This window comes from Melopsittacus undulatus, chromosome 3, assembly GCF_012275295.1.
Source record: "Melopsittacus undulatus isolate bMelUnd1 chromosome 3, bMelUnd1.mat.Z, whole genome shotgun sequence".
Lineage (NCBI taxonomy): Eukaryota > Metazoa > Chordata > Aves > Psittaciformes > Psittaculidae > Melopsittacus > Melopsittacus undulatus.
In genome coordinates this window covers 95,342,874-95,360,353 of record NC_047529.1, presented here as the reverse complement: position 1 = coordinate 95,360,353, position 17,480 = coordinate 95,342,874, and the positions used below count along the sequence as shown (strand labels likewise).

Below are 17,480 nucleotides of genomic sequence, written 5' to 3'. Positions count from 1 at the left end.
GCCAGGCTGTATTAACAATCTGAAAAAAAGACTGAATATGTCAGATTAATTTGCTGGAAAAGGAAAAAAAAAACATTTTAAATAGACTCACTTTACATGAAAACATGAATCCCATTTTTAAATCCTTTATTTTTTTCCCAGATTAAAAAGTGTGTTATGATCCTTCTAAGTTCTGTTTCTTTCAAACACTCCATTCAAATGCTTGATATCTCTTAAATAAAAAGTGATGGTGATTCATTACATGTTTGAATCTGGAACTGTAGATTCTATTCTCAGTTCTGTCACAGTTCCTGTATGACTTTCAAGAGGTTATTACCCTTAGGGTTTGGCTTCCTCACCCAAAAAGCTGGACAGATTTCACCTCCATCATGTTTGCTGGCACTCCTTAATGTCTGTAAAGTGTTTTGAAGTTTCTGCCTTAACTGTGTTTTTTTCAAAACTGACCTTTGTACTAACTAATGAACAACCACCAAATTAGGTGTGGCTAAAGGTATAAACAGTTAACCTCAATGCTAAGTTTCAAATAAATGAAGGAATGGTATCAAACATCTTCACTCAAACACAGATTAAAAAACTGATTTAAAATTCTAGGTCAGATGTAAATTACCTGTAATTTGCAATACTAAACAGAAACCTCTTTTGCAAATATAACCACTTATTTATATCAAAGATAATAAGAATGTAGGAGTGTCACCACAGTTTAGGATTTTAAAATATCACAATCATCTAACTTTCTCCAATAAAGATAATGCAACTAAGTCAACTCAAGACATTGTACAGTATCTATTTATATAGCCCACATTAGACACTACAGCCAAACAAAATGTATTTTGGTCCACTGTTAGTGTGACACAACTAAACACAAATTAATATTGCATCAAGTCCTATCAACATACTCATCTTGCATCATAATCTTCAGAAAGAAAACCATACTGACCAGTTAGTAAAAGAGATTGCTTTTGAAATCACAGTATTTCCTTTGGTCTTGCTAAAGGAAAGTGAGTGGCAGCTACACTATAAATAAAAGGTATACACTAAGAAGCCTTGAATCTTAGCATTCATGCATGAAATTCATGCTAGAAAAGTCTGTAACAGCAACAACAATTTGAGATTTAAAATGTTAGATATTATCTGTCCAGCGTCTTACAAACCGTATTTAAGTTATAATGAAGAGTGATTTTCCTAATCTTTCAGCCAAAATAGAATTTCATCCTTATGGAACTGGAAAACCCATCCTTTAAGAGTTTCCTTTAACTGAAGAATATACTTTCAAGGCAATTTATAATTTGCCATATATTAGAAGACCTTAGAGGAGATACTTGTTGTGATCACCTGTTATACAATCAAAATACCCTGTCCAGATAGGAATATTGGCATATACTGAATTAAAGCATTTCTTCCTAGTGAATAAAGGTCTTAAAAACAGTGTGCAACACCTCAGAATCATAGGAAGTACCTGATGGAGACACAGGGGCAGTATCTTTGAATCCATCTGCTCAACCTCTTCACGGAGCAAAGAGAAAAGAGACTGCAACGTGTGTTTTTGTTCTTTCTGATGAAAGTTTTCATTTGCTTCAACAGCAACTTCAGCATGCACAGAATCTGTATCTGTAATAAGAGTATTTTCCTCCTTGATTGCTGTGGTTCCCACTGTAGGAACTCCTTGAAAAAGAACAAGTACTTAAGTTAGGATTCAGGATAGCAGAAAGCAGATGATGACAGAGAAGGATTCTACTGGGGAGCACAAATGTCCAAGAGGACTGTCCCAGACAAGGTGAAAAGGGAGATCCCATAGCTAGTTGGACAGTTTATTTGAGAGCCCAGGGAATCCAGCCAGTAGTGGTGATCTACATTGCTAACAGAGACACAAGGATGTGTAAACTGAGTATAGCATCCAGAACTTCTTGCTAGGCAGAAAACTAGGTTCTCCATGGTAGTCTAACATTGCCTGTCTCCAATTTTAAGGAGGTCAAAATAAAAGTCAGACATACAAGGGGAGGGTTGGCAAGGTATTTGAAGGATAAAATAAGGCATAACAGCATAAAAATGTTACAGGAAAAAATTCCTGGGGGCAAATCCCACATTTTTTTGTTATAAATGCAGTATTTATAGTATACTGCTGATCATCAATATGATAGTTATCAGGAAATATTAAACGAGATAAAGAAAAAAGTGTAGAGCAGGCAGTAGTAGCAGGAAACATCAACTACACATGTACAGACTGGACCAGCTTTTCACAGAGAATAAAAGCAATATATGATGCCCTCTTACAACAGTCTTAGGAGTCACCAGAAAACTACAGCTTATTCCTCTAATTAATGAACTGTTTTTTTCATGAAGCAATATTGAATTTGATACAACATTTACATAGGACTGAAATTTTAAAAAAGTTCTCATATTTTTTAAAAAATAATTTAGAGACATTTGGCTACCAAAATGTGCACCATAAACTTGTTTATAAATTTAAGTTATGATGAGTATGTCATTCTCCCCCAGCTGCACCCATTTGCTGAAAATCATGTTATCCTTTAAAAGCAGGACAGGTGGGGGTACTTTCAAGTAACAATCATGCTTCAACTGTTTCTGCAGCTTGGGCATTCAGTATATTTCAGACCCCCTTGTGTTCATTGGAACTGAAACCCTATACGAAGATTTAGGGCTTAAGAAAGGTATTAGCTGGTCCACTGAAGGCTCCACCATTCTATTTTTGGTCATTTTAAACTCTTTATTAGGTAAACTATCCAGGTCAGGAGTACTAATAATCTCCATGGGTGGCTATTTCCACAGGGCTTACTGCCAAACAAAATATGGCTGTAACTTAACACTGGTTTTTCAATATTAATGAATGTTTCTGCTTTTCCACTATTTAGTTGGGCTTCCTGTGGGCCAAAAGCAACAACAGACATAACTGGATGCAAAATACAAACGAGGAAGTACTTTAAGAGATGAAATTAAGGTTGTTTTTAAAAATACAGCTTTCTGTTCAGCAAACTAGAAACGAGGGACTATATGTTCTGGCAAACCTTTTCTCTTGGTGGGGGGGGAGGACGGGACATGGACACAAATAAAAGCCCTTCAAACTGCACTTTATTAGGATGGGTAATTATTGACTGCTTAATAAAACACAAACCTAGACTGAAACATGCTCAATAGCAGCTACCATGCAAAATCTTGATTGTGATGTTGTTGTGGCTCTGCTTCTAACATACAGTTTATAAACTGCACATTATTCTTACATATAGTTGAGCTACCCCTCACTTGGAATCAAATTCTGCCTTCAAACTATTCCTGTGACTTTGAAACAAGGCTTTTATAACCATTCTGGTTAAAAAAGCACTAACCAAAAACTTTCCTTGAGGCAATAACACTTAGTAATGCTATTTCATCATGAAGGTGTTATGGGTTAAGATCCTTATTTATTTTCCTCCATGCTCTTGAAAGCAGCACACAACATGACTTTTTCCTGGAATCATTCAATCTTACTGTGCGAAGCAGATTACTTTTTTTGGGTAAAGATGATATATTTTTCAGTAGAGACATATATTTCTGATATTTTTAAGAGGCCAGGATTGACCTTTTTCCCTTCGTGAACCATTGATATTTACTCTATACATTGATACTTGGTTCCATACTAGAATGGAACCAAAACCGTTATGAAAATAAATGTGAAAAAAACACAGAAGATATCAACTCTCCAAAGAGTGATGTGGCAGGGAGCTAGGTTTAAGTTTCTTCCAGACTCACAGAGGTTTCAGCTGACATCTTCTATGCCCAGCTGGGTGCGCCAATGTTTTCCACAAGACATGAAGAGAAGCAAACTTCCTCAAAATTTACCTAAGAGTTCACAGAAGGGGTCCATGTTTGTAAAAAAACTCAATTTTGACAGACCTTGTGAATAAAAATGACAAACACATTTTTTCAATACATATTTTTTGTTCCATCAGTACTGCAAGCACATGAAATTAAGATGCTTTTGCCACCTGCCTAAGAAGTCAGAGGTGCACATATGAGGCATTTGCTATCAAAATAAAATTATGGATATTGTCCTCTGTTTTTTAATTGAATTTTAATTTTCACATTCAGTAGCATCTGCTCAAGTCACCAGTAATGTTAGTTTCTAGTACAGAAAACATATGGCAATCTCTTTTTAAACATTCATTGGTACTCAGTACCAGAAAGCTGGCTCAGAGTGATTCATTCAAGAACTGTTTAAAAAAAAAGGAGAAAAAAAAAAGACCAGGAAGTATTTATATATATATATATATATATATATACATATATATATTGCTTTTAAGAGAAGATATTTCAGACAGGAGTGTTGGTGGAAAAGATGCTCCAACTGAGCAAGCTCCAAATCTTGTTTAGTGCAACGCAAGATACTAAATTAAATAATACTGCTTGATTTTTAATAGAATTTGACTAAGTTATATTCATATATTTAATTTGCTGCAACACTGAATTCATCCCAACCATTCCACTTTCTTCCCGCCCTTCAAGCTGCTTCAAGAAATAAGTTGAATAATTTAGAGGAAAAGCCTATGTTGGCAAATTTAACTTGGGAAAAATCTATGAAATGTAAGTTACAGTGCTATGCTACCTTAAGCAATTAGACACTGTGATTTTACAATACTAAGTTACTAGTTATGCCAGGACTGATTGTTTGGTAAAAGCTGAAATTATTTTCAGTGAACAGGGATAATTTGAAGTTCACATTTACAAAAATGCATTGAAGCAGCTGCCACTTTATGAATCACCACATGAATCTATAGAACTAAAGTTAATACGACTCATTACAAGGAATCCAAGGGTATAACCCTAATAACCACCAAAGCTTAAATCTGTCAATTCAAATTTACACCACTTCTTTGATCACCAGTGTCCTCCTTAAACAGATATAATCAAGAGTCTTTTCAAAACTATTATTAGCATACAAAAAGAATGTGAGAGAAATTTGGGATGTGTCATCTGTCATTTCACTCTGTTTCAGCATCACCAGAGCTAAAAGGAGGTGCTTCATCAAACAATGCTTAAGGAAAACCTTGGTGCTACTTACTCCAGGATAAGGAAATGGGCTCAAAAACCCAACTGCCAGTCAGGTGACAAATTTACTGTAAGCTATTACAGTCTATCTATTTCCATATGGGGAAATCCTGAATGGACTGTTGTTGATGGCAAGGAGAAGACATGAAAAAATCACTACCTCCGTGTCTTGCCCTTATAATCTTACCTACCCATCCTTTATTGGCCAGTGTCTGGGGAAGGATATTAAACTAGGCAAATCTTCAACCAAACATAGTGATTCTTAATCTTATGTTCCAGTTTACTGATTGTAGGAGCTAGAATAATTATAGCTCCAACATCTTCTAAGCATCTACAAAAACATAATAATCAGACTTACAACTGTTTATGCGTTATAAGCAAATACTTAAAGAATGTCAAACCCATTGGAAGCGTGAGTACTTGCTTTTTCTTAAGTAAAAAGCATGTCCACAGCAGAAGACTGACTCCTCCAATGATCACCAATCTTCTGCTGAGTAAAGTCCCAAATAAAAAACATGTAGAACATAGGCTTACATGTTCCAGTTTCATCGCTTTAGTCACTAGCAGAAGGAATATGAACAACATGCCTCCTAAGTAAAATGTCATCTTTTCCAGAATGGCAACACTTAACAGCAACCTCAACAGGTTTGCTTACAGGAAAATAGAAGATTCATAAAACTCTTCTTTAGCTATAGGTCAAAGTAACTCAGCCACAGTTTCTCAATACTTAAAAAAAATCACCATTACATGCCACACAAGTATTTAGGCTGTGATTCCAGATTGCTTGTGTGGCACTCACCCACTCAGGGGTCTTCCACTCTGGTTTGATTATTCTCTCTTTTATCTCTGAGTTGGTAAAAAGACTAGAAAGAGGGCTACTCAGGAATTGCTTAAAATAACTGGTGTTAAAAATTAAATGGAAGATTCTTACTGAAATAAGTTTGTAACATCAAAAAATTGTGACACAGTCAGTGCATTGCAGGAAAACAGGAGAACCATGATGTGAGAACATCTAAAAAGCTAAATTAGCCTGTAATCAATGGGAAATAAAATGTAATTTTGTATTTTGATCGTCATTCTATAATAGTCAAGGGTCTTCATTAGCAAAGTAGTAAGAGTTTGTTCAAAGGAGTTAAAACTCTTAAGACTTTTGCAGGCAGGATGCTCTCTGTGCTGGCATCTCACATTTCCAGATTTTCCCATAAAATTTTCAATTATTTCATGTTTCTGCTTTTTGCCTTAAAGCTGACATCTACTGTGCACAGCTTGTTCTGTGGTATTTCTGCATCAGTTGATTGCATTTCTCAACACCACCAACAGAAAGAGAATGCAAACAAAAGTTTGTATTAACTTTCAGTGTTTGGGCAAATTTCTCCTTTTCCTCTGTTTCCTTCTGTTTCTCTTATGCTTCAGGTATCTCTGTCCACACATCTGTATCATATTTCCTCAACTTGTTTTATGTTATTCCTGTCATACAGATGACTGGTTCTCAATTACTTCTACCAATCTTTTATTTTAAATAAGTATTTTCTTCTCTTTCTAAACATTAAATCTACAGTTTAAACACATACTGAATGACTTTCTGCATCATTTAATAAGAACTCATTCTCCCTATAATGACAGATATCAGGATCCTCTTTACTAGAAGATACAGTTCTTCTAGATTTTGCCTGTATGTGCAAGATATGAAACACGAGGGTTCCTTCTTTTCCCTTCTTTATTTATTTTCTAATCCTGTAAGATCATAATCAGTTTTCAAATTAGGCCATGAAAGACTTGCCATTTATCAAGAAAATTGTATTTTAAAATTATCTATTTTAAGTAGCCAAATTCCCCATCTTCTCAATCTTTAGATGGAGGAGAAAAAAAGAAAAAGATGAGAAACCACCCCCCCCGGCATAATTCAGTTGTTCCAAGTAACTTTCAAAAGATATCTATGCAACGAAACACACGCTGATTTTAATTAACATATTTGCAGCACTACAGACATAAGCTTTATGATGAAAAGCCAATATAATAATAGAGTTGATGCAGACAAATCCTACTTATTCAAAAAGGGAAGGAGCATCTCAAGTAAGAGCACGTAATAAACATTTACATTTTCCTTATCCAGTTCATATCTAAGAGATCTAAAGGAGAAATAACAAAAAAAAAATTGGTAGAAACACATTTCTGAACAGTTCATTTACCCAAAATGCACTTCCTGGGAGTATCTGTTAAGTTTTGAAAAATCAATGTAAATTTTGACAACAGGCCAAGATCAAACTATTTGGTAGTTTGAAATCTTGGTGACCAAGGTTTCAAATCTTGACATTGGATCTTGATGTTCAAATTAACAGAATCATATTGCCTGAAATTCTGGCTATCCTGATTTGGAAGTCAGCCCGATTTCCATACTGAAGCTCCACAGTTCCCTGCACTCATGCGTCCTTGATATATTCCATTTGCTACATAACCAGTGTTTTAATACAGAAGGATCTAGAGTTGTATCTGATTTAGGACATTTAGCAATTCTGAGAAAAAAGCCAAATAACCAACCAAACCAAACAACAACCACACACCCCAAAACCCCCAAACATTTAATAACATTTTAAAAATAATTAGTATGACAACTAAAACACATCTTGTTTATTAGTTCACAGAATTAGAACTGCAGTATTATTATTTTAAGCAAACAGAACAATAACACTTTTTTATCAAGTACCTTTAGATTTTTTACTGGAGCTTCTTTTGCTTCTTGGACTTCTTTTCCCACCTGGCTGTTTTTCTGCAATTGGCTTTTCCTCCAGCTGGGGGTCCATATGGACATTCACAGACCTCCTCTCAGTCTCCTCCTTACAGCTTGGGGTACAGTCTCGAGTGTCTATATTCTCATTATTATTGATGCTGTCCTGCTCACCTTTCTCCTGTTGTCCCATAGCAATGCTACTACTGGTCAGAAGCTCATTGCCATCATTGTCAAGTTGATTTTCATTTTCATCAGCTGAAGAAACCAAATGTGATGCCAAACTTCCCACCCTATAGTCAGCAGGAAGACTGTCCTTTGAGTCTATTTGTAGATTATTTGCTGGAAATTCTCTTTCATCCATTAGAGCGTTACTTGTTGAACCACTTAATCTCTCTTCAGATATTTTTAGACCTAAAATATAAAACCAGAAGAAGCATTTATAATATATATTATAATGGATACATAACCTTGTACTTAATGCCAGCCAATAAAGAATCAAATCAGCCAAGTGACACAGTTTAAAAGTATGGGGAAATTCTTTCAGTCAGTAATCCCTTATTCCATTGTAAGTCTTAAAGCAAAACATAAATACATATAAAACATAAATACATTATCCATAAACTGGCATTTTTATCCAATTATAATAGGTTCCAGCTACATGACCAATAGCACAGCTGATCTTGACAGCAGTGCTGACAGCGCTACAGCTGAAGTAATGAGAAAAACAAAAAGATAAACAGAAACCACCCCCACCACCCCCCTTAACCCATGGCTAAAACAAAAGCATTCTTGACACATAAGATCATAGCTAGACAAAAAATAAAAATAAACCACAGAGGAATAAAAGCAGAGCAACTTTTACTTCTGCCAGTGATGGTATCACATCAAATATGCAGATAAATTAACTCTGTTCCAAGAATCAGATGAAAGTAGAACCTGTTTATTGACTCAGATTGGCACTTTATCTGCAAGAAAACATTCAACATGTCTTCAGGATACACAGAAGCAGATGGTTTGTTAGTAAAAAAAAAACCCTAATCTCCCACTTACTCTCAGCAGGGGTCAATTTTCCCTTTTTGTGAACATGCTACTCTAATCAATGCTGCAGTTAGATGCATATTCAGAGGAAAAAAGGGGTAACTTAGCTGCAGTGTTACATGGTACTTAGACGGGACCCTTATTGTATCAGTTCTATCTTTAGTTTAAGAAGCATGGCAATACTGCTGGTTTAACTTAGCAACTATATAGATGAAATATGGCTCCATTACGCGCATCACATTAGATTTAACCTGCATACTTTAAATAGTGAAGACAAAAATCAGCAAGCACTCCTGTATTACAGGAGAGATTAGACAAGCCTTCTACAGCAGCTTCCAATCCTTTCCTTTTAATGAAAAGGCTTTTTAGGAATCCTGTCTTCACCAGGCTTTCTTCAGCCTTACCAACTGAAGTAACTGACATGCATACTTGCTAAACATGCAAGATAATGTCTCATTTTTTCATTCAGAGGAATTCAAATTGCAGAAAAATGGAAAAAAACCCACTTTTTTAAAGTAGATTTTCCTTTGTATAAAGTGGATTTTCCTTTATATAAAGAAACATATTTTTGTTAAAGATAACTAGAAAGATTTTTCCCAAAATTATTCCTCCACAGCCTTTATGAAAGGCTGAAAAAAAGAAAACATCACTCCTATCTTAGAGAAGGACAAGGAGGGGGATTCAGGGAGCTACAGGCTGCTCAGCCTTGCCTCAATCCCTAGAAGGTGATATTGTAAGCAATCCTGGAAACCATTTTCACACATGGAATTGACAAGAAGGTTACCAAGAGTAGACAAGTTGGATTTATGACAGATAAATAGTGCTTAACCAACTTGATATGCTTCTACAAAGAGGTGACTAGCTCATCAGAGGAGGGAACACCACATGCTGTTCACCTTAACTTTGGTAAGGTTTTTGACACTGTCTCAAGTAACACCCTTAGGACAAGCATACAAAGTGCAGGCTAGATAAACAAGCAGCGAGGAGTTCCAGGGAAGCATGCAGAGAGCAACAAGCCACCATTGGCTGGGCAACACCCAAGAAAAATTCAGCACCAACCAGAGCAACTCCATCTTCATGCCTGAAGAACTTGTTAACCACTTCCAGCCATACCAGTCTAACAAAAAATACTGCCTATCCTACAACATATGACATGCACCAGGAGAGGTTTAGACTGGACATTTAGAAGCATGTCTTATCAGGAGGATGGTCAAGCACTGGAACAGGCTTCCTAGAGAGGCGATTGATGCCCCAAACCTTACAGTGTTTAAGAGGCATTTGGACAATGCCCTTAACAACATGCTTTACCTTTTGGTCACCCCTGAATTGCTCAGGCAGTTGGACTAGATGATCACCGTAGATCCCTTCCAACTGAAATATTCTATTCTATTCTAGAAAAATAATTAATTATACACTAGAGACATAAGCCAGTTTCCTTTGGCAATCAAGTAAGAAAATTGGCTTTCCTTGAGCACCAGAAAGACAAAGGGAACTCGGGAGAAGACACGTATCTGGAGAATGCATCTGTTCATTAGAAGGATGCTCCTTAAGCCCTTTTCTCTCAGAGTTAAATATGAAATAAAACATTAAAAGGAGGACAAAACTTTAATTAGAACAGAAAGAATGAGAATTGGAAGATATTCTGTTCAGACACTCACACATTATATGTATGTTGATTTATTGATGGCAACTATTCTGAAGCAGTAAAAAATAATCCCAAACACCATGTGAAACTTGAAAGGTTCACTTCTTATGCCTCTTAGCATATGAAATAGTAACTACTGCTGCCCTCCCCAGCTCATAGATTAAATTATACATTGAACAAAAATGTTGAAGTAAATTGCTCAAAGCCAATGAGGAATTAGGTTTAACAGCAAGAATTAAAAATCATTATGTCCTACCACTACTCTCTTACTTCTATCTGTAGACAACAGTCGATCCTTTCAACAGTTTCACAAGGAAACACGAGCATGAATGCATTTGAACAAGGTGTTTCCTATTAGATTGTGCAAAATGAGGAAAAGATGCTTTTGACAGGTGACATTTTCTACAGAGGAAGCTAACATTTTGATACAAAATATTAACTCATTTCCTATTAACATGTGGCAAAAATGATAGTCCCTCTGGAGAGTAGAGATCAACCTTTTGTGGTTCGTGTTTGAAACTCGGAATTTCTCCAAATAAAAGCAGCCCTGAAAATCTATTCCTTTCTGCAACCCTTATGACTCTTTACAGAAAGAAAATCCAGAAAGATGTAAGTTCAAAGAATTTAGAATGGTTGTAGCCTTGATCTTTTAAAAGGATTCCCCCAATCCCAACCCCCCTCAGATGAGACTTTTTTTCCTTCCTGTTTTTCAGTGCTGTGACCTGCAATTTCTTTTAAGTTCACAGACACACCGGGCAGGTACCAAAGTGAAGCTAAGTCCTGTGAGAATGAATTTCAGCTCTGTTTAAAAACACAAGTAACCCATATTTATGAACAAAAATGGAATTGGAATCACTAGTTATTTGAACTACATTTAACAGACCATTAACATGAAGTTACTATATTTACTGTTTTGCCATTGAAATGAATTGTACACACAAACAACATGCTAAGAAAAAAAACATTTGTTTTTTCCTAGGCACATCCTTTTTCCCTTCACTGGCTGCTCAAATTTGAAATAAAAGCTAACACTGAGTAGAATCGTGCTGACCTCTGTTAAAAGATGGTGATGAACAAAAGTGCTTCAGTTCAGTTGCCACACAGATTCATAAATCATGGTGATTATAGCACAAATCAAACATGACGTGGAAAGTACGTGCCAAGTGGCTAAAAGACAAAGTCTGTATTAAAAAAAATATTGTATGTTTGTTTGTTTTTGAACAAAGAGTATGTATATTATAGAAACGTCTTTCAGGTCAATTTCAATTAAAAAAAGCCCATGCTCCTCAGGGGTCTCTTTTATGCACTTCATAGAACTTTGACAACTTTTGCAGTTGCTCATTTCTCTGTGTGTACAGAGCCTTTCTTCCATCTGTCCTTACTAAGGAAACCTCAAATAACCTCAAATACAGTTGGTTGGATTGTATTCTTAAGAAAAGGTTAAACTGGGATCCTACCTAATCTGACACAGCCAAAATTTGAAGAGGGCATTAAAAAAAACCAAACCAAAGCCACAAAGAAAGAACACCCCACCCCAAACCCTCATATTAACACAGCTCCTCTATCCTGGAAAACTGGTGGGGCTTGTAAATGTTTACTGAGTATACAGCTTAGTATTTAACTTACTGATCTCAGAAGTATCTTACGGAATAGATCAAGATCATAATAACGTATCTGCTGGCAAAAGGGTAAAAAGGTTCTAACATTTAAAAAGTTTATGGCAAATAATTTTTTATTTGACTGTCTTCATATAGCTCCTCTTCCAAAGAAAATGGTTTCCCTCTCTTATTCTCATGCCACTCAATTATTCTATGCTAATTACGCAGATTTAAGTCTTATTTCGTCAGAAGTCAGCTTCTCCATTACATCACCTATATTGCTGTATTCGAATTGAACAGACATTTCAGACAGGTTCCTGGTGCTGCCTCTATTCAATCTTTTCATTAACTTCAGTGATAAAACACAATAGCTATATAAAATCTGCAGACACACTATTTTTGAAGATTTAATTCAAAAGTAATTGTAGCAATAAGTGCTCCAAAAGGCATAACATAAAATTCACTAAGACAAACAGAACACACTGTATCTTTTAGAATAAATGAGGCACATCTATATGAAATACGAATTAACCAGTCATTCTGTTCTGATGAAAAACATCTCAAAGAGATACCAAACACAAAACTGACGGCGAGCCCAAGGGTTTTTTTCTCCCGAGATACAATACAGCAAGTGTTACAGGCACAAGAGAATTCATTATGTCCTAGCAGATACTAATCAATTACAGCCATCTATTTCTGTTTGTGCACAACATACACAAACCAAGACGTACACAAATAAGAAAACCTAGATCACAGTGAGGCAAGAGTTTTGTAGAGAAAAGGGACAGCACTACTTGTGGTAGAAGTCATTCAGCTTAGAAAAGGTTGACATACGAACAACCAAATAGATGTGTAGAGATTTGTGGAGTCCTCATCCCTTCAAAGGACAAATTAAACAAGTTTCAGGTTTAAGAACAGGTAAAATAGATAGTATCTAGGATTAAGGAAAAATCATTTTCTTCATTGTTGCAGGGTTTTGTTTGTTTGCTTAAATTACAAGCAGCTTCAGAAGTCCTAGAGGAAAGAGAAATTCAACCTGATCTGCAAAAACGAAACAGGACTTTTTTAAACCCTTATCTTTACAGAGCTGGTGCTTCTACCACTAGAACAAAAAAGGGAAACTGTAGAAACACTGAAATTTAAAGAATGGCTGAACCTAACCCATCTATTTCTTAAATAGAATAAAACTGTTGATCTTTCTGACAATTGGTGTAAAGATACATTACAAGACTACATTTAAATGCTAGTATCTCACTTAATATTGATAAATAATTTTTTACAAATTAATACAATGTGACAACCATCATGGCCATACAAAATTGAAACATGTACTGCAAATTCTTATTATTGCACGCTAATTTCTGTATACAAGGAAGAACGTTGATCTCATTTTATGATTACATTTACTACCAAAATGAATTAATAAAGAGGAAACTAGATGACTGAGTAGCTATATAGCACTATTTAAAAACTACATACAACATACCATTACATTTCATCAGCTTGCAAGATAAAGGGCAATGCCTACTATGCTGTTACAAGAGCTAATAAACAAAAAGCCCGTATGTTCTTTTGAGAAAGTGCAAGCGCAATTTCTCTGCAAATGTTTGCTGTTTCTGTTGAGGTGGAAGCCAAGATGCACCTAAACCAACCTGGAATATTACCACCAGATTGCTTCAGAGTGCCCTTGCTCCACCACAGCCAAGAAAAAAAAACAAACAACAACATACTTCTTGTTGAAGACATACTTAACCATCACACAATTTGCTGCAGAAGGAACAAGACAGTAGGTAAAGAATGTAGGCAATTCATTTAGCTATAATAATCTTACAAAGCCAGACTACTTCCAGCTAGCAGAATTCTGCTCTGCATTGTGTTTTATGTGCAACACTTACTGGCTGGAATGCTGCTGTTTCAAAGTAGAAGGAAATACAAGTATTTATGTGTATACTTCCAACCTGACATATCTGCAGAAAAAAGTTACCATGCTGTTGTGCTATCTTAGAGCATGGACTCATTAGTATTTATCATTTCACAAGATAGTCTTACACACAATCCCCTTATTAGATAGCCTCGTGACGAGAGAATCTCATTAACATCCTCCTGACTGTTCCATTTGCCCTATGTTTGGCTTTGAAATAAGGTACCAGGGGTAAAAATAACTTTGTATATCTTCTCAGCTTCTGTGTCACATACAGTGTTTAGGAGGTCTGTCTCTTCAAACATGTTCAGTCTGCTGTCCTCCAAGAAGTATTCAGATGCAGGAGCAGTTTAGCTAATTTCACTGAATGTACAAAAATGTCTGAGCATGCATACTTTGGTGGTTTGGTACTTTCTGACATTGAAGTGACATTTCTCAAGTGGCAGTGGCATAAAGATATTTACATCTGTAAACAGCAGGAATAGTGAGGTTTTGAGAGGAAGTGCCACATGCTATTTTCAACTTCCAAGCTTCCTAGTCATACTGTTTATTCCTACAGCCTTAATAAACAATGATAAACATATTGCCAGGCATAATCTACTTTTCCACATTTAACATGACCATAAAAATATGTTTCAGCCAGCAGACAAATACAGGATCTTTCATTGGAATACATGACAGAATTCTGATGAAAATTTCACACAAGCTCTTTTGCAGCAGTTAAAATACACAATGATCAGTCGCCCAAGTGTCTGGAAAGTTTTGAGTTTCAAGCTTCACTAGTATACATTTCACTGAATAGTGTAAGAATTAAAGGGGACCTCACCATTTGGAGTCTTCATTTTTTTGTTCTTGTCTGCAGCATGATAGAGGTAGAAAGTCAGCAGAACAGACTGGTTTAGGAGGATGGATAACTCCCATCACTGCAGTACTTTTATAAACAGTCCTGAGAAACACTGGTCAGGAATAACTTATGAATAACTGAGATGGCTGAATCACCTTTTAAGTCTTACAAGAAGTAATTTGCCTTTTTTGATTTTAACATTTTCCTTCTAATTGAACAACATCCAGATTTTTGTTACAGTTCAGAACATGTGTAGCACAAGTTTGATTACAAAAACATATATTAAAAACTTCCTAATGGATAAATTTGTGTTTCTTTTCTAAGATAGGTACTTTTTTCTTATGACCCTCCCCCCCCAAACCAACCAACCAACCAAAAAAACCCCAAAAACAAAAAACCCAAACAAACCTAAAACTAACAAAAAACCCTCAATAACCCCCAAACCAATCAAACTAAAAAGTCTGGGAAATCAGTATAGACTATTTTTATGAGAACTGATCAGTTCAGCTCACTTTTATCCAAAACTTTACTTTACTGGGCCCTGAGAAAGCCGATACATCCTACTGTCTCATGAGAAGTAATTAAAAAAATCGGATAACAATCTGAAATCCCTTGTGATCTTAGGCAGCAACTTGAAACACATATGAAAAGGCAGAAATTACAGAATACAATCCCTTGAAAGAAGATGCAAGGGACATCTTCAATTATCTAATGTCTAAAAAGGCAAAAGTCTAAAAATTGCCCATCTGAAGAAACAAGAGTGTTCAAGACTTGCTGACAGTTGAAGTTCATAGTGAGATTGAATTCCATAATTTACACCTTAGGGATGAGCAAGCTTTACAGCCCTCATCAGTACAAATAAAATTAGCACAGTCGAACTATTCACTTAGGTCCTAAATCATATCAAGGCCAGAAGCAACCTCAAACAGAATGGAAATCTATCCATAAAATTTATGAAACAATTATTGTATGCAAGTATTACATATTTGTGGTCCCTTTGTTATCAAACCTGCAAGTTCAACCAGAAGGTTAATTAAGAACACAGCTAATACTTAGAGCTTCATAATTGCCATCATTATAAAACCCAGCAGCTCTACGAAAATGTTGCATCAGTTGGTTTTCCATTTCACAAGGAAAGGATGGTCTAGTTTTGACATTATCCAGTGTCAGATACAAATATGACTGTGATTAAATCCTTTCTTTGCTCTGAACCTCCTGTGTTGAAGTCCGTCAAACTGATACATCATCTTTAACACATTTCTCAACTACAAAATACTGCTTTGTTTCATAGGGATGTAACAAAGAAGAATACATTTAAAAGACTGTGAAATTGATATTTTGGCAAGATGGACCACACAAGAACTTTAAAGAGGTACAAAACAGACACTCAAATTTGTTCAAGTTTTTTTGCTCTTAAATGCATGACTGAGACATCAGGCATGTATAAACTGGAAGGGACCTATGTTAAATGAATCACAGTCCCCACAAAATTTACCACTGCTATAACCTGACTTACGTTAATGAAGATGTGACTACTTAAACCCAGTAGTGAGTTTAGCCTTGAGTGCTGTTTCAACTCTTCTCTTTCCAACAGGAAGTGAAGATAATTAATTTCTGCTCTAACTGTGTTAAGTAGATGCTGGCTATGTATTAGCCATCTCTAATAATTTACACATTTGATGAATAGATTTTGTAGAAGTTTTCTGAAGCACACAGTTACCAGGTTTTGTATTAGAATTTGAATGTATGTTTGTAATATTTGAGCCCATAAACTAAAAATTTATTATCAAGGCTACCTTACATTGCAGTTTCCATTAAAAAAGCACCTTCCCATTAGAAAATCTCAAATATTACAAACACTAACAAAAGCTAACATTAGTACTGTAAGAAGATCAAAACTCATTTCACTTAACACCCAAACTGAGATAATTTAAATGATATGAAGACACAGGGAGATTTACAGCCTATAGAGACACTGAATTATTATTTTTTCTCCTTTACTAATGATGTCATATTTCGGTGTTAAAATAGTAGACTTTAAGAGTCTTCCATAAGAAAAAAGAAATACAGATAAGAAACTAAGCAGCTGTCAAATCAACATTGAATAAAGGGTAATTTTATATGCCAGCTGTCATAAAATCTTGCTGGGATCAAATGTGTAAGCTCTCCACTGTAAATATCACTTTATTTTATAAAGACATGAATGAAGATGACAAAGTATTACTGAACAATTTACAAACTTGTACATTTCAGCACAGATGCTCCCCCATTTGTTTATTTTTCCATTAGTCATCTATAACACTGTAACAACAGAACCAACACCACCTGAACTGTGACCTGGGTCCAGCTGAAATGCTGTCTCTAAAGTGGCAAGGTCATCATGCCCTCACTTTGAGGCTAAAACCACACAAAATTCCAAGTTCTAACCACTAGGAACATCCAAAATGTACACTACAAATTTCTATATTATTTCAATGACATATTCATCAAGTGAACCTAAAAATCTTCCTAACATACTCGTATTACAAGATAACACAAATACCAGAATTAAGGGTTTGCTTGGGTTTTTTTGGTTGGCTGGTTTTGTTTTTAATCCTGAAGTAATTTTGAAGTAATCTCAATTTGCCATGCAGTGTAGTATTATTTTTAACAAATAAAATACACCA

The 17,480-nt window shown here is 35.5% G+C and overlaps 1 protein-coding gene across 3 annotated transcripts in view; it reads right to left on the bottom strand.

The window, feature by feature from the left end:
• CNST (consortin, connexin sorting protein) overlaps positions 1 to 17,480 on the bottom strand; it is a 50,313-nt gene that overhangs the window by 27,872 nt on the left and 4,961 nt on the right. For all 3 annotated transcript variants that reach the window (XM_031046264.2, XM_005146024.3, XM_031046265.2), the window contains exons 3-4: positions 7,745 to 8,179; positions 1,457 to 1,662 (exon numbers count right to left, since the gene is read on the bottom strand). In XM_031046264.2, the coding sequence (XP_030902124.2) occupies positions 1,457 to 1,662; positions 7,745 to 8,129 (591 nt within the window). In that variant the 5' untranslated portion in view covers positions 8,130 to 8,179. The remainder of the gene's footprint in view (positions 1 to 1,456; positions 1,663 to 7,744; positions 8,180 to 17,480) is intronic.